General features: G+C 41.5%; 1 protein-coding gene across 4 annotated transcripts; it reads left to right on the top strand.

Annotated features, from left to right (window-relative positions):
* The first annotated feature begins 860 nt into the window (after positions 1-860).
* tgfbr2b (transforming growth factor beta receptor 2b) lies at positions 861-20,656 on the top strand. Of its 4 annotated transcripts, none has more exons than XM_030781419.1 (7): positions 861-1,005; positions 6,614-6,761; positions 6,892-7,082; positions 14,074-14,867; positions 15,881-16,022; positions 19,282-19,409; positions 19,948-20,656. In XM_030781419.1, the coding sequence occupies exons 1-7, from the start codon at positions 924-926 to the stop codon at positions 20,134-20,136; spliced, it is 1,674 nt and encodes a 557-aa protein (XP_030637279.1). In that variant the 5' UTR covers positions 861-923; the 3' UTR covers positions 20,137-20,656. The 4 variants fall into 4 exon arrangements, with proteins under 4 accessions (XP_030637279.1, XP_030637278.1, XP_030637277.1 ...); XM_030781418.1 differs by having other exon boundaries at positions 14,071-14,867; XM_030781417.1 differs by having other exon boundaries at positions 6,892-7,088.
* Positions 20,657-21,625: the final 969 nt, after the last annotated feature.

Raw genomic sequence — 21,625 nt, 5'->3', positions numbered from 1 at the left:
GAGAGAGTGTGTGAGAGAGACAGAGATGGAGAAAGAAAGAAAGAAAGAAAGAAAGAAAGAAAGAAAGAAAGAAAGAAAGAAAGAAAGAAAGAAAGAAAGAAAGAAAGAAAGAATTCAGATGCTACATGTGTTGTGAATACCCAGAGCCATATTGTCAGTCTTGTCCTTACTGCATAGTCGTATACAATAACTGTTTATCAATACCCAACAATACTTGATAAGCCTGTTAATTACACACTTTAACAACTGTCATGATCCATTAGTCAGGCAGGCAGCAACAGTTGTAGTGGAGTCAGAGACTCTATCCAGATCCTCACTATCATTTTCTTCCAGGCAGCTTGAAATACACATGTGCACAGAGGCTCTCTCTCTCTCTCTCTCTCTCTCTCTCTCTCTCTCTCTGTCTGTCTCTCTCCCTCTCATTAACTATGTTTCTTATAAAAAAATAAAAATATCAACTTTATGAGTCTAACTAGATTAAATAAATTGCTGTAGTCTGAGTACTGTGATATGGGTACCCTACGGCGGTGTAAGATTATATTGTCTCTCGATATGCAAAAATAAAAAACTGTCTTCCCAAACTTGTCATTTGAAGAAGCACACTCTAAATTTGAATTTAAGGCGTATAATTACAGGCTCGAGTGAAATGTGTTGCTAGTGAGAGGGAGGAAAGTCCTGCCCTTTCTGAAAGATTTCCTGTTTCACGACAGAGCAGAATTCAGTGACTCAACCCACAGCGCACTCACTCATAGATTTTTCTGCCGTGAGTCTTCAGTTAATCCGGGGGACGAGAGGCACTGTTCTACCTACGCAAGGGTGAGAAAGTAAACTCTACGCGTCAAGATAACTAGAAAGTTCTCTGAGCCAAAGTTAAATTGTTGTCGGTAAATTAATGTAAGTCGTGGGAAAGAATAACTTTTAACATGGAGCAATTTCGGTGTGCTGGGCTGTGGTGCAGCGCGTTTTACCTCATGTCTATGATCGTCCTAAACCGCAGCGGAGTTGGTGAGTCTATATCTCGACAACACATCAAATACTCTGTACAAGAATACACACACACACTGCGTATGTTCTGTTTTTAGCAGGGTAGGTAAAATTTAGTGAATATGCGTTTCTCTTATGTTAACAAAGACATGCTGCAACTCTTTGAACTACAAGCGTACTCTTGTTTTATTACTCAAGAGCAACAGGTGATCCAATAGAAGAACATAACATGTCAAATTGGCTACTTTTCAATAATTACGTAACTCTTATAATAGCTAACATATTTGTTCAGGTGTTCTATGGTAACGACAGCTACTGTAGTGCCGTTAACTGTATGTTTCAGGAGCATTACAATACAATTGCAATGTATGGGTCCGTGCATGTGCATCCCTGCTAACGCACGCAACTGACAATCCCTACATTTACCCTGTAACATTCTTAAACGAATTGGCGTAACGAATGTTTTTATGCGCTCCATAATATTTTAACATCTAAAAGGTCGGTATAAAATGTAAATTTCGCTTTTATGCGCTGTCATGCATGTTTTAGTAAACACTTGCATTAGTGACTCCCTTTATGTGGCTGCCCATTGCTGAATCGTCAGTGCCTTGTAGTCGAATAGTTCTTCATTCAATAAATTTACTAGCGTTTGGTCCAGTTTCCAAGTGCATTTGTTGTCATCAAGAGAAATAGGAGAGTAACAGCTGAGTTACATTGCCTGTTCTTGCACTAAAATATTTCGAAAATATTGGCAGAAAGGTACTGCGCCTTGAACAAACCAGTGTTTGCTGTCATCCTGTTTAATTGTTCATCGTCCTCATTGTCACCTAAAGTTTTATTCAGTTTTTAGATTTATGGCATTGTGCAGAGGAAGACGGTTTCTTAAGTCATTTAGTCCGCCATCATTTAGTTTTGCTGAAGTAAAACATTTTGTTTATTATCTTCTTCTGCCCTGTCATTTCCCCGTTTCTCGTACCCTGTGATCACAGGTGAGTTAAGCACTAATTAGATAAACACAGTCCCTCCCTGTCTCAGTTTCTCACTGAAATATCATACACAGCACCCTTAAAAACTCCTTGAATGATGTGTTGAGGCTGAGGGGTCTTTGGCATCTTGATGTTTTGGCAAATATTTTGTATCTCGAAGAATCTTTTGGAGTTTGTGAATGGTATATTGCGTGCACACGCGCGCGCGCACACGTTTGTTCGTTGCCTTCTTGCCCTCTTATAGTGCTGCCTTCTTCTCTCTCACAGAAGTTGACTGACACCAAAGGCATTAATTTATTATTATTATTATTTACTTAGCAGTAAAAACTCCTTTTTGCTGAATGGACCAAAGTTTAGCCATTCATAAGTTAAAGACATTTTTGCTTTTCCAGATGTCACTCTTCCTGCAGCCTACTACTTTTTCCAATTCAGCAGCTGGCTTTGCACACTTCATTGCTTCAGCACACTGGAAACATTTGTGATGTATCCTGCCTGTGTTGTAGCTATGTCCTTGTTTATTTATTTTTATACATCACAAATAGCACGTACAAGCACAAAACCCCTGTTTGCGGTATTGGTCAAAAAAAAAAAAAACTGACTTCCTCAGAAGTATTTGTAAGTTTGTACTCTTTATTCCAGGATGTTTCTTCCTCTTCCGATCACTCCTACGCTGGCTTTTGGAATATTGACATCCCACTGTCCAGTAGATGCTGTCCTCCTGTTTACGAGGTCACTGTTCAATCCCCCACCCCACAGGGGGCCTTGTTTTTAACCGGAAAAAGTTTGCCACCCACACACAATACAAGATTATTTTGACATTGTCCGATTAAAACATTGCGGGAGGTTTTTTTTTTTTGTTTTTGAAATTAGTATGTGTTGTTTTTGCTCTTAATGCATTGGCATAGAATAAGCGTCCGACTCTGTTGAGATAAAATACTTTGTTTTTCCTGTTTACTGGTTTGACCTTTGAGACAACAAACCAGTGTTCACTCTTATCCAGTTTACCAGGAACCAGAGTATCTCTCCTTCCACAAAAAAAACCATCACAGAAGAAATCAACATGAAATCAGTATGTCTTCATAGTTGTCGGTGAAGCAGTCTTGCAACTGTTTTCATATATTATCGTATGAAATCATTTAGGTTACGTCTGGATGATCTGCTCAAAACAAGTGGTGCAGATTTTCTTGTTTGCAAAGTTTGCATGGAAATCTTTGAAGGCAAGAGCAGTCAAAAGAGCACAAGACCAATCCTATTTAATGTGCCTATAGATGTGTGTGTGTGCGTGTATGTGTGTATGCATGCATGCGTCTGTGTGTGTGTTTGTGTGGATGTGTAATCTTAATGGAAGGAGTTTGAGTCGCTTTATCACACTGTGTACTCCAGACATGAGATTAGGATGGATTGAGAACCCTTAATGAAAGACGCCTCAGTCCAAGCAGCAGATAGAGAAGTGCAGTGCTTGCAAAGAAAAAAAAGGCTCTTTTGTAGGTCCTGGCTGGAAGGCCTAGGCCTGAGGATCCGCATGTGAATATGAGCCTGTGTTTACACTAGCCTTTCTGGGCCTCTGTGCAGAAAGCTCAGAAATGTCTATTTAGGGATGAGGAGAGGGGTCATGTAACCTCAGAGTGCAGAGGTTTTATATGACCATATTAGTCTTCTTCTCCTCGTGGCGGACGCAATCCCTTCTTGGCCTGCTTGACTGAGCCAAACACTTATTGAAGCCCAAAGAGGGGAATGGGGGGGGGATTGGAAATGGAGGGGAAAGATGTCTTTGATGAGTTTAAGGAAGCTATGCTTGCTCGGCTTTCGCTGGCCGCCGTGTAGCCCCCGGGTTCAAAGTGTGGTTCCGTTCGCTACGCACAACTGTGATGTGGTGTTCGTGTAATGTGGTGAAACTGAAGATGATTTGTCATTATGTGAGCTTTGAGACCGAAATTTGTTGTTATTTACTGCTGAGATTTTTGCGTGCCTCTTTTTGTGGATTTGTTTTCTTGTGGAAGAGGACGCATCAATGAGGCTCCAGTTTGAATGTTAACACTGTACTGTGGAGGAGGGTAATGTTAGGATTTGAAGTGATTTAAGTGATCGAAGTCTCAAATCTCAGCTATAAGGTTGGTCAGTTACAGACTCTATTTGCTACTTCGTCGTGTCCTTACAATGCGTGACTGCTGTCACCGCACTTTTCTCCAATATTTCTGTGTGTTACAGTAAAAGTTATCCTGGAGTGTTATTCTAACCATGGAAGGGAAGCCACGCATCCGTCCTGTCCTTGCTTCCTTCCCCTGTTAGGTCACCTGCTCCATCCTTTATGGAAGCGGAGTGTGAAAGAGTAGAGGACAGAGGAGAGAGAGTTTTAGATGGGTAAAATGTAAGACCTAACGATCTGACTCTTCAGTTCTCCACTAGAATACGAAAACTTTACTCTAGGCCCAGCTCTCAAAGCCCTGGAGTAATCTTCTCAGTTGTTTACTCGCCTTACTAATTAAGCTTCATTTTATGAGCTGATCTCGTCTGATTGCTCAGTCCACAGTGTCAAAGTTCAGTGACATTTATTTTATATTCAGTGGCTGTAGTAAATTGGTTTGTTTCTTTTGAACTTTTGCCAAACTCCTGCTCCCCTCAGTCAAGCGGCAGAGAGCTATTATCAGGGCAAGCATGCACACTGCAGGGAGCAGCCACAACAACAGTATTACACTCTGATGACTTCATTTGCGCACCCACACACGCGCGCACGCGCGCGCACACACATACACACACCCACACACACGCATACACCCATCAATTGTTGCAACGTAACTCCCAAATGTCATTGCAGCCTTTATGTCTATAAAAAGGTCTCTAATTCTGAACGCCAGTTGTGTCCATTTTGCAAAACATATTATCTGTGTCCAGTACCACGTTTCATTATGCTGGTTCCTCGACGACTGTTGGATTTTTAAATGAACATCATTTCTCAGAATTAACGCAATGAAGCTGACATTCTGTCTGTAGAATTCTAGTACATCACCCAGTGCAAAATTACTGTAAACTCCACCAAGCCGCTGAGCAACAGAGATGTATCTAATGTCTTTGGCATTTTTTGTCTGTCAAACAAGTCCATTAGTTTCCAATATTGTCTCCCTTTTTCTCCTTGCTTTGGCATGTACGTATATGACATCAGAGCACTCTGTACAATCTCTGGAGTGTCTGTCAGGAGTGCGGATGCATAAAGCAGGTCTGAACATGTCAAAGAGAAAGAGAGAGAAAAGGGTTCAAAAGAACGGAACGCGAGATCTTCACTGATTACGCCATGAGTATGTGACCCAGCGCCCTGCCCTCCCTCTGATTTTACTCATCACTCTGGTGTGCCCGCACCCAGTAGAGGGAAGCTGTGGTCATAGCATACTGCTAGGCTATTATGGCCGTAATGAACTAAAGGGGCCAGTGGTTGCTAATTGGCCAGCTATTTTCACCACCACCAATGAAAACTACCCATTGTTACCACCTTGAGGGCAGAATGAATGCAGCAATTCATTGCCAAGTCACCACAAGGCTGTGGTGACAGTGTTTAACTGCTGGAAAGAGTGACTTGAGAGTCTGGTGCAGTGTTTTCCTGTTTTTGTCAGACTACGGTTGTCTGCTTGTTTATTTGTAACTTTTAATGTTCTTCAGATTTGAGGTTAGGCAACAATACCCACCAACCTTTATGAAACTGTGAGTGTGTATAGTAAGTGTATATAGTGAGTGTACATACATACACACACACACACCCACAAACACACACACAGCCCTGGAAAAAATTGAGACCAGTCCAAATTTCTTCTTAAATCAGCATCTCTACATGTATGGCAGCCATTACATTCCAGTGTCTGTTGAATTCCAACACAAGCACACCTAATCTCACTTAATAAGGTACTGATTAGGTGATCACCTGCACAAAATCTTATTTAACAAGGAAAAGTATAAAAACCACTGCTGTGGTCATCACTGTCCTCTTGCAATAGGGCCAGCAAAAACAGTACTAGTACTACCTCAAAAGCAAATGGCATAAAAAAAAAAATAGCTATTGACCGTGCCAAAAGAGTTGACTGGAGTCAGGTCATCTTCTCTGATGAGTCCACTTTTCAGCTTTGCCCAACACCTGGTTGTCTAATGGTTAGACGGAGACCTGGAGAGACCTACAAGCCACAGTGTCTCACACCCACTGTGAAATTTGGTGGAGGATTAGTGATGATTATTTGAGGTCTGAAAACATTGCATCTTTTTTGTTATTTTGACCAGTTGTCATTTTCTGCAAATAAATGCTCTAAATGACAATATTTTTTATTTGGAATTTGGGAGAAATGTTGTCAGTAGTTTATAGAGTAAAACAAAAATGTTCATTGTACTCAAACACAAACATATAAATTGTAAAACTAATAATTTTGTAGTGGTCTCCTGCAGAGAAACTGATCATTTTGCTGTGGTCTCTTAATTTTTTCTAGAGCTCTATATATATGTGTGTATATATAGCTGTATATAGCGCTGTGTATATACACACACACACACACACACACACATATAAAAGGTGTATGTAAAGTGTCTGTATGAAGAAAAGCTAGTCTTAAAGAAAGTGTATAATAGCTGGGTTTAACTGTGGTGGTGTTTTTTGTGTCAATTTTTAGATGCTGTGTTTCCTGAATTCAAGCTCTCCAAGCTGTGTAAGTTTTGTGACGTTCAGCTCTCCACCTGCAATGGCACAGGCTCTTGTGTGTCCAATTGTACCATCACAGCGATTTGCCAGAGTGCTGAAGAAATTTGTGTGGCAGTGTGGTAAGTTAAAGTTACACTCCTTCCTTTCCCTGTGCAGTCTTGCAAACTTCGTACATCTTTGTTCATGTACACGTTTGTTGAATGAATGTGTGAATACCCATGTGCGTGTACATGTATTTCTCTTCTCTAGGAGGAAGAGTGATGGTAACAACACTATTGAAACACTGTGTCACGACCCATTGCTGCCTATCCACGGCATTATGCTGGACGACTACAACAGTACAACTTGCACAATGAAGGAGAAGAAGACCGCAGAGGGCCCCCTCTATATCTGCTCCTGTTCCAATGAAGAATGCAACGACAACCTAGTCTTCTCTCAGAGTGAGGGTCTGCTCCATTGCTTATTCTTTTCACTCATCTTTTGTTTCACTCAATTTTTTGCTCAATCCTACTGCATGTCCATCCATTCCACTTGTTTAACCTGTTTTTACAGACCTGTAGACCTGTTTTAGTCTTACAGTGGGTTTGGGATTAGTTATTTAGATTAAGCTGCCCCGGGCTCCAGTTAGTTGGCATTTAACAGGAGAACACTAAAGTGTTCAGAGAAGACCCACTATGGTGTAGTGACCAATGCAGATCTCTATGAGCCCCAAAACCATCACAAGATATTGTGACACCAGGCTCGTGCAGTTGCATGACTAGTTTATTGAACTGCACGGAACATCAGGACTGGTCTGAAACCACAGATGATTGTATACATCTCGGTTGTAGGAACATGTGGCTACACAGAGCATTGTAAGTGGTAACCATGTGATAGGTGTTGCCAAGTTTACATGCATGCTGCAAAATAAAGTGCAGCAGCATGATGGCCACACAGCTGAACTGAGGCAGCATTTGCTTGTATGGTAGTGAGCTGAATATGTGACATGACATACATACAGCATCAGTGTATATGCATAGTTATATAATGTGTACTGATATGAAACACACTGATAAACCTTTTTAAGATTAGCATTGGTGTAGATTGCATGACGTAGACTACTATAGTAGAGGCTCTGAAGGGTGTATTTGTGTAACTGCTATATCAACACTGGTTTATGTTACAGGAGACAGAGAACTATATCACCACAGGTTCTGCTTGTCTGACACTGATATATTGGTGTTGGTTCAGTATGAAGTTGGCTTGCTTTATGCTGAGGTTGAAATACTCAGGTTGTCTGAAGTAGGCTACATTAGCACTGCTTCTCTCAGGGAGTGGCTGATATAGTAGGATTGGCTTAAGTTGTATTAGGCAGTGGTCTACATTTACATTGATATCTGTAGCAGATGCTCTTATTTTTAGCGCTCCACAAGTGCACAATTAACCGCAAAAGGTGCAAACAGGAATCACTGCGACAAAAAAAAGCACACAGGTGTATGGAAGCGAAAGAAGAGGCGAAAAAGAAGAGAAAATGCAGTATTGAGCAATACTCATGTCAGTAGCTTGGTTTAAATAATAACAGGGATCAGATCTCACTTGATTGGCAGATCATTACCACAGTAAACAGTAGTATCATATTCGACAAGGCGTTTGTGGTATTGATTGCTCATATAATGTATTATTACAGCATGTTTTTTTTAAGCTGCGCACTGTTATCTCTATAACACTTTCCCTTGCCACAATGAGCCTTTCAGCTTCAAATTTACCTGCATGGTCTTGTGCTTTGTTTATCACATGAGTCATAACTGCACGTGACGAACAATGCTCCTCTGCAGTCCATATAGTTCATAATGCTCTCAGTGTCTATAGGTAAGAGCGGCACCAGCAAACAAGAAAAGAACATAGGGTACTTTTTTTAATCAAAACCAAGTTAACCTGGGCTTGAAACATACAGGCCAGTGAACATTTGTTCCCTCTATATGGTTTGACTTCACCCTAGTCCTGAATCTAAGTCCAAATGCCTGACCCAAAACCCAAACCTCAGACCAAAGGCCATAATTGAAAACTATTATGGATATTTTAAAAAATTATGTAAACATGCATATAAGTGCAGCAATGTTTGACTAGTTTTCATATAAAGCCAACTGAATTGAGAACAGCATGCGCAAGTTGCTTTAGTTGCTTTGGATACGGTTTATTTATACAGCTTATATATCTACAGCATTATATATAAGAAACAGGTAAAAACTATTTGTGTTAATGTGGAATTGTGGGAGAGGTGGTTCCATCTAAACCAACATAAAACTGTACATTTGAACAGCATATTCACACAACATAAAACTACACAACATCATGTTATATTTTCAGTAAGCATGTCTAAATGACCCCATTTATGGTTCTTTAGGCAGTCTTGCCTCAAGTAAGAGACAAAAATCATTTACCTTACCTTTAGTAGTACTCAGTAGGTGAACCTTTAGAGTTCACCTACTGAAGTTCACCTACTAAACTTGGGCAACAACAGTGTGCCTTCCATTAATTGACGTCCTCAAATCAGGTTGAACAATTTCGATCATAACAGCACTTCAGATTATAGGAGTGTCCCCATTCGATGGTTTAGGTCTTATCTAGAGTATTTAGACAGCTTGTTTTTCAGCGGTGAATATCACAGAGTAAAACTGAATTGTTCTTTAGCTCCACCCATTCGTTGTCATGCGTAACCAGTAGTAGCCTAGCTACAGCCATGACTGTATGACTCCAACTGGTTAAGTTCATCCCACAGTCCATACCTTGCCTAATATTCAGTCTGAAATCACGTTGGCCGTTTTAGAATGTCTTTTTTTGACAGCATGCTCAAAACATAGCACCTGTCCTACGTACGTTCTGTTCTGACCACCTATATGCGTTGCGTGACGAGGATGAAAAATCACTGGATTTGCCTAATATACAGCTGAGGGACAAGTCTTAGCATAGATTGCATGTTTGGTTCTCAAACACGCAAACTATGCTTATTAGAGATAAGCGCATAGAGGACAATTATGAGTATTAGGTTCAGATCATTTTTGAGAAATGTTATGAGGAGCATTCCGGTCGTCCAGCTGTTGGCTTCTCCAGATGTTCTTTCTCCTTTCCAAAAATTACAAAACAAAGGGAAAAAAAATGCAAATGAGCAACTTTGTTATTGGATAGCCCGCAGGGCTTGTTTTACATGCCTGGTTAGCAGAATTTCCGTCTCAGATACACTCACTGACATAGTCCATTCATAGCTTTGATTTGTTCGCTTCTTGTTTTATCACTCATAGCAACATTTTAAAATGTTTGATCAATACTTAATACTGAATTATTTCAATTTCATCTTGCACTAAATTGTGTTGGATTTTTATATTAATATACAGGAAATTGAACCTGCTGATTTTATGAGTCAGGATTCCATGAGGATGGGCCCAGACCCACTAAGGTCCCTCCCATAGAAACCTCCTGGTGAATGTATATTAGATTTAGGTTTTATGAATCAGACACCTGCGTGTCATGCTCAGAGTGTATAAGACTAGTTACTGAGTATCTGAAGCTGTTTTATTGTAGCAGTGGCTTTACTCATGTGAGGCAGAATTCTACATTAGCTCTGCAGTCGTTCAAGGCAGATCGCTATATTAACGCTTATGTTATATGAGTTGAGTGGCTGAGGCTCTCAGACATGTGGTTTCCTGTCTGTTTAACTCAAAGCAGAAATATTGTAGGCACATGGAAAGCCATCTGTTCAGACTTGGTATATACTGGAAGAACTTTATTTACATGTGTTTACAACCTCAGCCCCAAAACGGCCAGGCTAGAGTCGGAAGTCACGGATTTCACAGGTCTGTTTATTTGTCTGTTTTTAGGTCCAGGTGCGTAAACGCACATTCAAAACTCATAATATAAGCAAGTTTCAAACTGTATACAGTAGATTTATGATAGTACTGGAAACAGTCAGACATTGTTACAAACATAAGCCCAGATTTAAACAAGGTTTAGCGTTTGCTCTTAATGCGTCGGTCATGGAGATGACCATTGTAAACAAAACGGCATTTACTGCACATCATTTTACGTCATGTAATGGGAGAAAGTTTGCTCATCAAATATGTGTTCGTCATTGTCTTTTCATGGCACTTGATTAAATTAAGGCCAACTGTCATACTTTAAATCCCATATACACTATATTTAATGAGAATCCCATGATATAAAAAGATGTAAACAGACCTCTGGAAACCTTCCGTATTTAGATAGGTCATTTGTCTTATCTTACTGATAACAGTGCGATAATAAGTATCCAGTTCTCTAACCTGCTGGGAAGGCCTTGTCCAGGATAGCTCATGCTTCATCTGGGGGAAAAAGCTCTGCTCCCTCCCTTGCTGGAGACGTGTCGCAGGAAGTCTGTGTTTATTTACTGGAGTCATGCCACAGCTTACTTTTCCAGAAATGCCTTGCATTGTTTTCCCCCCCTTAGCATAACATTTTGAGGACTTAAACTGTGACTGTGTATGGTGTAAAGCCTTTGTCCTTGCATCACTAAGATCCTCCAGAAATCTGAGTGTGCTGTGTGAATTCATATATGCACCAGATAAATAGAAAAGCTTTGGAGAGCAAGAGCGAACCTGTTTTGCTGGGGGGCAAACAGAGACTGTTTATGATGCAGTAGATTTGTTTTGACTGGACCGTAACAAGGTTTCATAAACAAAATATTTTTTGAATACTAAGATCATACGCATAATGCTGAACAGAAAATTCGAACAACAGCATGTAGGGACGTCCAGCATGTAGAAATATCAGTGTTGTGTTTACGTACTTTTCCATGACATATAGAAGTGGTAAATCAGTATATACACACTTTGTTTTCATAATGTATGACAGTTGTCTAGAAATCATTATTAGTATACCATCAGCCGACATGAACTAGGTGAAAGTTGTTGCTTGCTGGGTTTATATTTATTCTAATGGTTGTGAAGCTGCTAGCCTCATTAGGAAAGGAGACAAAGCTAATGTGGTATGCTTCAATACTGCTAATATACCATCCTCGGAAATCTTTAAGTGCTGTTCCTCTAAAGTAGCTGGTGACATTTGTCCTGGAATTTAGATCACAAGAACCAATTCCATTCTACTGCTCCTCAGACTACTAATTCATTTTGGTACACATATCTATGGAGGTTCTGTAAACTCTCAGTTAGACTGTGCGGAAAAATCGCTTGAACGTATGTATTTCTTGGAGGGTAAAGCCACCAGACACACATGTCTTTGCCCTGGGCTATTTACTCAAAGGTTTCCACATACTCTAGGGAAGTGTCCGGGAGTCAGTTCCAAAGCCAGCAGAGTTTACCTAGCCTACTAGTCAGAAACTTACAAAGGAACTGAAGACTCTCACGTCATAGCATATTATTACAGCAAGGCATTTCTGATTCTATGAATTCTGGTCCTTACAGCTATTCTTCATATATTGTTTTGATGAAAAGAGGTAAAGACATGGGGGGGGGGGGGGGGAATACATGCCTGTACGTTCTGGTCTGTGCAGATTTTTTCAGCTTTCCCCCATGCTGTGGATTCCTGGCCTCAAGTCACAAAGCAGACAGTGTAAAGAGGGTTGAGTCATCGTCAGCCAAAGTCAGACAGCAAGAGGGTGAAAAAAGAAAGAAAAGAGTGAGACATGTTGATGGTATTAGCCGTGTTGTAAAACTTGTTGTAACCATAACAAACAAATAAAGAACCTGATGCTCCTCAGATATAGAACATATTACCAGTCCCAGTTTGGCATAGCTCCTAAAGCGTTCTATTTGATCATGAGAGTTCTGTATTAAAGGCCAGTTATTTATAGACCTGGGAAGCAGTTTGGGACATTTTGAAAACTCACATATGTTCCCACAAAAAAATACAAGTTGCAGGCTCAGTCTGGGTTGTGGTTGACCTTTCCCTGTAAACCTGCACCGCAGACTGTTGTCAGGAGAAAAGGTCCTTATCGCTTTGTACCGATTAGGTCTCACTGTGTAAACAGTGAAATATTTTTACTGCCGGTATGAGGTAAAGTGATGTGCTAAATCTTAAGAGTCTACTTTAAAACGTCATCAGGTTGTAATCTTTCGGTTAATATGTGACAAGCTACGAAAACATAAAAACCCAAAACTCACATTTGAGTAGTCAAAAGCCATTGCAGGTTGCATGTCTTGGATCCCTGCTTTCTTCTGTATCTTTAAATGACTTAGATGTGTACGTAGTTCAGTGTTCTGCAGGTGATATCTCTAACACTGTTAAATAAGGACAGCCAGTCAAGGGTCTAGACTCGAGAGAGATGACCAGCAGTTTTACTGTAGTGTCTTTTATGGTCAGAGTTACAGGTGATAACGTTGGTTTCGGTGCCACAGTTGCAACTAAATACACTGAACATGGCGCTGCAGACTGGTCTAACTTTCGGAAATACGTAAAAAAAAAAAAAAAAAAAGCTGTGTGCTCTGTGCTCACCACCGAAGTATGGTGTGGAATTTCATGTTTACCAAAACCAACAGTATTTGGACTCAGTGGAGCTTAGCAACGATCCATTTGTCCACCTAGTTTACACATGAAATCATGTCTGGACTATTTTACTCTAATGGGAAATGTGTCTCTTTAATTTTTCTTCCGAATTGTGTTATTCAGAACACATTGCAAATATTGAAGCAATCAGGCTCTCTAAGAGTAATCTGTGAGTCAGAGTGTCTGAGGACAGGATTCTTATTGGCTGCTATAAACACTGGCTTACGCAGTGATGTGTTTAACTGCATAGCGTGAAAAAGGAGACTCTCTTTAGTGCGTAATATCACTAGTCCCAGCAGTGCACATGTTGTTCTTGTTTATGTGGTTCGCAGACAAACAGATACCACAATGTGCATGTATGTACACAACTTTAAATGCTTTATTCAAGTTCTCCATATTTCAGATCCCTCAGAGCTATTTTAAAGAACTTGCCTGAAAAACGCTAGACATTTGTGCATCCGTGTCAATTTGACAGGATGTAAGTTTGCTTAATTGTGAAAGGCAGAAAAAAATTGAGCTCCGATTACACACTCTGACCACGTAACTGCCAAAGTTTAGACTGAGTCTGTAGAGCCAAGTTCTAAGTTGGCAGGCAGATTGTGGGGATACATTTTTCTGAAAGGACAAAGATACTAGCCTCTGTATATACATTTTCTCCAAGTATTTTCATTTGGAGCCTTCACACACCCAGTTTCCATATCACAGAATGGTTTGCATTGGTCAGTATCTCAATTTGCAAGTCTTCAGTTTCTCAGTGACAGCTCTCTTATATACCATGCTGTCATAAATGCATTTGGCTGGACATGCACGATGGATAGAGTCAAATAAGAATATCATGTGAGAGTGAAAATTCAAGCATTATATGGTTTTGAATAAGATACAGTGTACATTTTGTAAACCCTTTTCTTCTGTCATCAGCAGGTGTAGGGCCTGGTGTCATAGAAACCCAGGTTGTTTCGGTGATCCTGGTGAGTCTGCTTCCGCTGCTGGTGTTGGCGTTACTTGTCATCGCTTCGTTTTACTGGTACCGTGTGTACCACCGTCGCAAACTCAACGAATGGGAGACCACGAAGCCTCCCAAACGTAAAGGACCTCTGGACTGCAGCGACGCCTGTGCCATCATGATCGACGACGACCACTCGGACAGCAGCTCCACACATGCCAACAACCTAAACCACAACACTGAACCACTTCCCATCGAGCTGGACCTGCAGGTGGGAAAAGGACGCTTTGCTGAAGTTTACAAAGCCAAGCTAAAACAAAGTCAGTCAGAGCAATTTGAGACGGTAGCTGTCAAGATCTTCCCCGACGAGGAATACGCCTCCTGGAAGAATGAGAAGGACATCTTCTCTGACATCGATTTGAAACATGAGAACATTCTGCATTTTCTTACTGCAGAGGAGAGGAAAGTGGAGAAGCAGTACTGGCTAATCACTGCTTACCACCCTCGTGGAAACTTGCAGGAGTACCTCACCCGTCATGTCATAAGCTGGGAGGATCTCCGTCTGCTGGGAGGCTCGCTGGCACGTGGCGTGGCTCACCTCCACAGTGACCACACCCCTTGTGGACGGCCCAAAGTGCCTATTGTGCACAGAGACCTGAAAAGCTCAAACATCTTGGTAAAAAATGACCTCACGTGCTGCCTTTGTGACTTTGGCCTGGGTCTACGTCTAGACAACTCCCTGTCCATAGATGATCTGGCCAACAGTGGACAGGTAAGATACTGTTTTTCTGCACCTGATAGATACATGGAGGACAACGCTTAAACAAACTGGCAGGGCTCTATTGGTCTGCAATGCTAAATTTGCAGCCACGCTTTTTTTCTCATCATAAGATATGGGACGAGTAGGTCAGTGGCGTTTTGTTGTGTCTCTGCAATATAAGAAAGCTGACTGCTGACAGTGTGAATATGTGCAGTTTAGAGGTTTTTGTAGTAACTTGCAGGGGAAATCCCCTCAGGCATCATTTTGTCTTGGTGTATGTGACCTTTGTTCAGTGTGTTTATTCTGATTTATGATTCACAGACTGAAAACGCAAAGACAAGAGGTGATGAATGTATGAGTAACAAACACTAAGCTACTTTTTTAGCCGAAGGGCTTTTGAACATGACCTAGAAAAAAAATCAGCACTTCCATCCTTAGATAAACTTCAAATAAGCCGAATTTCATATTATTACTAAGATTATTTTTTTTTTCCAGACTTCGGTGCTGTGTTTGTACTGCATGTCTGTTTATAGCCTCCCACTGCTGTCTTACAACACAGGCCTGCATTGTGTTCATTAACACCAGGTTTAAGAGCATGCTCAAATTTGTCAGTATATACAAAACTACAGAGGGTTTTTTTTTATTGTTGCGTGAGTCATTCCTGAATAAATCACTGACATTCTAACAGTGTTTTCCGAATCCAAGAACTGCCTCATACGCTGAAGTCTATATGAGGTCTTTCTGCAAAGGAAATTATATTGGCAAAGATTAAAATTAAGTTTCATTGAGTGGTCAGAAAATTGCAAATTATAGAGCCAGAAAGAGTGAAGAGGTTGCTGTGAATAGGAGCAAAAAGGGGACTAGTTCATTTGTATGTCTTGTGATTCTTGTGACTGCTGTAATACCTTGGAAGTTTTCTTTTAAAAGCAAAAGGTAAGCACTTTGAGACTCAGATAGGAGTAAGTTAAGCCTGCTTAAGTGGTATGAAACCATGTTTTAACTTTGGTTTATACATTGTTCCTCAGGTGGGAACGGCCAGGTACATGGCCCCAGAAGTACTGGAATCCCGGATAAACCTGGAGAATATTGAGTCCTTCAAGCAAACAGATGTCTACTCCATGGCCTTGGTGCTGTGGGAGATCACCTCTAGGTGTAATGCAATTGGAGGTGAGTCCAGACCTGGCTTCAAACCAGCAAACTCGATTTAACTTTGAGGGCAACAGGAGAGTGTGACAAAGAAATTCTAAAAACCAACCTGTTGTTTTTACAGCCGACAATGGAGAAAGAACATTTCACTGCCACACAATTACAAGGCATTCTTCCAAGTTCACTTAAGACAATGAAACTCTATTTCTGTGCAGCAGCCTAATCTCCTTAAAAAATGCAGTGGATTAAAATAGGCTATCTACTTTTCCTATAACCCTGTGGCATTTATGTTGTTTTCTTTGGTGTCTCTGGTACTATTGTCTCTTTGCATTGCGTAGAGAGGCCACTGACCCACGCAGCGTTTTGACCGATTTGCTGTTTCCTGTTTTTCTGGTGGCCTCTCCTCATTCCTCATCCTCTTAAAGTAGAACAGTGATGATACTGTACCTCAGTTCCTCCTGGGAATGCAAGGAATGTGTAAAATGCGAAAAAGACCATCATAATTCTTTCCCTTCTTTGGTCAGGTGGGAACATGAATGCCCCCAGATGGTTTTGCGTGTGTGTGTGTGTGTGTGTGCTCGTGTGTATGTAATCATAATGAAGCTCTTTCAGTTGGTGGACCTCTTTTTTTTTTCCCTTTTTCCACTTTGTCAAGAAAAGTAGCGCTTAAAACTCCAGCCCACTGTGCTAGCAGAAGAAAAACAAGGTAGGGTTAACAGGAGAGAGGTGCTGTGAAAGTCACGTTGACTCCTGAATAATGTACACTATGTGGCACATGGAAGTTTTTAGCTTCCAGGAGCTCCACTGGAATTTCGGATCTTACGTTGTGGCATTCACAGGGTACAGGTTGGGTGGGGAGGTGGGAAAAAGGGAGGTGGGGGCAAGCTATTTTAATGGGTCTTTGGTGTGCGTATCTGTGTAGAAGTGAGCGAGCGTGCATGTGAGAGATGTTAGACACAACGTCCTAGAGGCTGGGCTTGTGTTACCCACATGCCCCGGCATGCCCCCTGTGTGATTCAGATAGGCGGCAGGAGGCTCGAAGCCCTGCTGCTGAGGGTTTATCTGGAGAGCTTGAGAAATGCAAACCCACACAATCACATTCCTGCATAGCCCTGCCCAGCCTATCCAGAACGGTGGGAGGACACAAGGACCTGGCCGGGGTCTGGCAGTAGTTCTCTTTCATAAGGTTAAAGGAACTCTTGCTACAACTCACTCCACCAGACTGAGACTTAGGAAGGCTGCCTCCAAACCGGGGGGAGGACGTGAGTGATGGGAAGCCACGGGTAGTTGTGTTGTTTTGGTTCAGCCCTGCATGTGTAATTAGTGGGTCCTGAATTAGCATGGGGTGCGGCCTTTCCTCAGTGAAGCATTGGAGGAGAGCTGACTGCTGGTCAGTAGGAGAAAGAAAGAGAGAGGGAGGAAGAGAGGGAGGGAGAGAGAGAGAGAGAGAGAGAGAGAGAGAGACACGGAGAGCAGCTGGGTGGCAGGTGGCAGAGCCCCATGCAACTGGGCCATCTATCACCACAAAGCTCAGGTCTACTGCTCTGGTTGCACTCTCTCTCTCTCTCTCTCTCTATCTCTGTCTCTATCTCCCTCTGTCTCTCAGACACACACACACTCACACACAAACACATACAAAGACTTCATAACATACAGTCTGTTTGTACTCAGCCTTCCAGCTCTTGCAGTTCTCAGGCAACCCTGTCTCCCTTATTGGTTCTTTAATATCCCCCTGTCAGGCAACATTGTTGACGCATTTATGTCAATACACCCTCCTATATTTTAACTGGGTCATTGTGTGTGAGTTGGAAACCAACCTCTGTCTGACGTGACTCTGTGGTTCACTAAAGGTTGAAAAGTTTTTTCATGACTTTCCCAGACAGAGAGTCAGACAGCGGGCCTGTGGAGGTTTCAGACGGATAATCTGAAAGGGAAACTGTCGTAAAACCGCTTCCCTCCTTCGTACAGGCAGAACTGGATCCCTGGGCCCAAGGAGGGAGCCCCAGTCCATGGGACATCTGTTCCAAAAACCACGGCATTCCTTGCATAGCGAGCATCTCCCAGCACCTCCTGAGTTCAGGAGAAGGCGAAAGTGTCTACTTTCGTATTATCCTTTGGCTGAGTGTTAGCAGAGTGTTTTACATGTGTATTTTTACCTCTGCCAGAACAGCCTCTCACATATTAATGAAGTTAAAATCTGAAAATGGACCTGGAATCTTTCTTCTTTTCTTTTTATAGCATGTTGATTCTTTTTGCACTGTTTTTTTTTTTTCCTGACATTCTAGTATGATCTTGTTAAGAGCAGGTACCTGTATGTAGTGTTTCCTCTGCCCGACCAGAGAGAGCAGTGGAAGACCAATAGCGTCAACCCGGCATACAAAACGCATCAGGGGGGTGGGGGGGTGGGAGCTTTTTGTTTCAAATTTGAAACAGGGGAAGTCCACATGTCAAAAACAGGAAGTGTCCACTTGTGGAGTCAGCTTCTCTGTGGGGTCCCAATCACGGCCCTCCACTTCCTGTCCCGGGCTCCATGATGGCCTGGCCGCTTCCCGTGGGCCCAGAGCACTGCTGGGCAGAGCCTCCTAATGTTCTATTCAGCTGCTGTTCCAAAGTAAACTCAGAGATTTCTCCTTATTTGTAGAAATGGGCTTCGTGTTGTTCAGTGGTGTAGTAGCAATTATATTTTATTGGTCAGTTATGTGTAATCGATATTTGATGTGGCTCAGACTCTCCTTTCCCTGCAGTTTTAGTGTTGAATCTTACACTCTCCTGTTTGTTAGTTAGTACAGCTGGATCAGCAGGCAAACTAAAGTGTAACACACAGAGAGACGTGAAGAATGTGAGGTGTTCTGTTGCAGACAGTTCTTCATGAAGACGTTACATTTTTGAAATTTTGATTTTTTTTTTATACTGTCTGACTCCATTAATTGATTTTCTTTTTTGTCATGTCTTGTTATAAATAGTGCAAATGAAAAAAAGCATCATACCGCTTGATTTTTGTATGTTTGGTGATATACTAGAAGGGATTGCAGTCCTTTAGTGTTCTTTTATGTTTGTTTCATTAATAATCTGAGAAAAAGTGCTCCAGACAATTTTTCCATTGGTGAGCTGCAGTTTCCTACAGTCCCCAGCACTTTTTCACACATCTTAATACTCACCGGTGACTGAATTCGTAGCAACTGAATTAAAGTTTTTTTTTTCTTTCTCACCTTTGTGAATGTACAGCGCCTGTGACTTGTATGCAGATATCGGTTTCTGATAGCTTGTTTGTCTCTTGCAGAGGTGAAAGACTACGAGCCCCCATTTGGATCAAAAGTGCGAGAGCACCCCTGTGTGGAAAGTATGAAGGACAATGTGCTGAGGGACCGAGGTCGTCCAGAGATCCCTGCCAGCTGGTTGAACCACCAGGTATGAGAGTAAAGAAGAGACAGACGCAGGGCAGATGATTTCAGGCTGAACTGCCAACTGCTTGCAAACAAGCAGAACAAGGAAAAGCTCGTCTGCTTGGAAACAGCCATAAAATTGTGCTTATCTGATGCGCATATTAACAATACTCTTTTGGAATCACACAACCCGCTTTGCAAAAAAAAAAAAAAAAAAAAGCTAAAACTACAATTGCACATAAAATGGCAACAAACAAAAGATTAAGTTACTGTTATTCCTACTTTCACTCCTGCGCATTCGTGCCTAGATAATGTTGTTTAATGAGAAAAGGGCCCTACACACTTACACAACTGGTACCATTGTTACAGCTACATGTTCTCATGTTGGCTGAATGATTTTTTTGCACTTTTGCTTTGATTGCTGTGTTTACAGAGACTGAAAGTAAGAGCACACCTCACACTCGCAGACACGTGTATTATTCAATGTGTTATAAATACCATGTAGAGTTGAACTGAGTAAGTGGGTTGAGACATGAAGCATTAACCCCTCCTTTTCTGAACAGGGCGTAGCAGCCGTGTGCGCTACTATTAACGAATGCTGGGACCATGATCCTGAAGCCCGACTCACCGCGCAGTGCGTTGCCGAACGCTTCAGTGAGATGGAGGACGAGCAAGACAAGCTGTCTACCCGCAGCAGTTCCGAAGAGAAGATTCCAGAAGATTGCTCTGTGAGCGTCAGTGATGGAAAATGAGAACCTATACATATGTATCATCCCCCTATTCTCATTCAGTCTCTCCCTCTGTCACTGATGGGTGGCACACAGGGTTGTCCTGTGGTCCCATGATGTGATAACCAGCCAAGACCCCCCGACACAAACTGGAAGATGTGTATACATTCTGTATGTTGCCATGACATGTGTATGCGTGTGTATGTTGGAGGTCTTATAGCTGGGGGGTGGGGGGGGTGTAGGAAATGGGATGCAGCAGTTTTTATAAGTTTTTCATAACCAAAGACATAATGCACTTTATCAGATTAACTATGCATATCAGATAATGTAACATGTTGGGCAGTGTGTCAGTGACCTTCTGTCCCTTCACATACCAGGAGCCAAATGTAAGCATGGACAGTTTTTCTAAGACTAATTAACCTCTCTGTGGGCCCCCTCACAAACAGGTTTCCATAGGAAATGGACACGTGTATATGTACAGAATAGCCGACACACAGAGATCATACTTAAGAAAGAAAAGTATGTGTGTGAAAGTGTGTGTGTGTGTGTGTGTCTGTGTGTGCGCGTGTGTGAGTGTGTGCATTTACATGCATGTGTTTTTATAAAGAGCTTTAGTTTCGCTTGTTTGACAAAAACAGGCACAGTGTAAATAAGTATTTTGAAGAAAAAAAAACTATATCAATGACTGGGCCAAAAAGGGAAAAATAAGTTGCTTGTGATTGACTGTTTGACATGCAGTATTTTAATGAGCACTTCCAAAGATTTCTGTATGATCTGGAGACTAAAATGCCCGTCTTTGTACCTTGTTCTGTGTAATATATTGTAAATCATTTGTGATTAAATATCTGTATGTACAGAATTTACTATAATCATGACCTTGTGTGTCTGTGAAGTTGTTCAGTCATTCATATTCATTCATACAGTATGTGGAAAAGAGGAAGATGATAGTGCAGTTTATCATCCGTTTATCATCAGACTTTGACAGATTAGCATTAATAACTTTTACCAAAGAATACTTTTTTTTTATCATACTACACCTAATTTTCAGTCACGATTAATTTCAGTTTTAATCTGGCAAAGAACAGACCAGTTTAACCGCTCCCTGTTTCCAAGGTATTTATATCTGTGCATTAAAAGACACGCGATTCAGATGCAGTGAAACAAGTACGCCTGGTTTACAGCTTCCGTTTAAGTGTATCGTTGTTTTTTTAATATTTCTCATGCTAAGAAACAGTCCTTTGTTTGGACTGACAAGCTCTGAATCTCAGTGTGAGAAACAAGTGACAGTTCTCAAAGCACATTTGTCCACTGACGTCAAAGCAAATAAAACAAACAACCTTAAGGTTACACCTGGTTATGCAGAGTTCATGCAGAGGAATGGATAGAAGAGAAGTGGAATGGCTGTATCCAAAGTTTACAGAGTAAGAGGTCTTTCTGTGCCAGACTCCCTGTGTGGCTGACCTACATCTATAGTAACTGCAGAGTGGAAAGTGTGTGTAATAATTGGACAGAG

This window comes from Chanos chanos, chromosome 8 (genome assembly GCF_902362185.1).
Source record: "Chanos chanos chromosome 8, fChaCha1.1, whole genome shotgun sequence".
Taxonomy (NCBI): Eukaryota; Metazoa; Chordata; class Actinopteri; order Gonorynchiformes; family Chanidae; genus Chanos; species Chanos chanos.
This window is presented reverse-complemented; position numbering and strand designations above follow the sequence as displayed.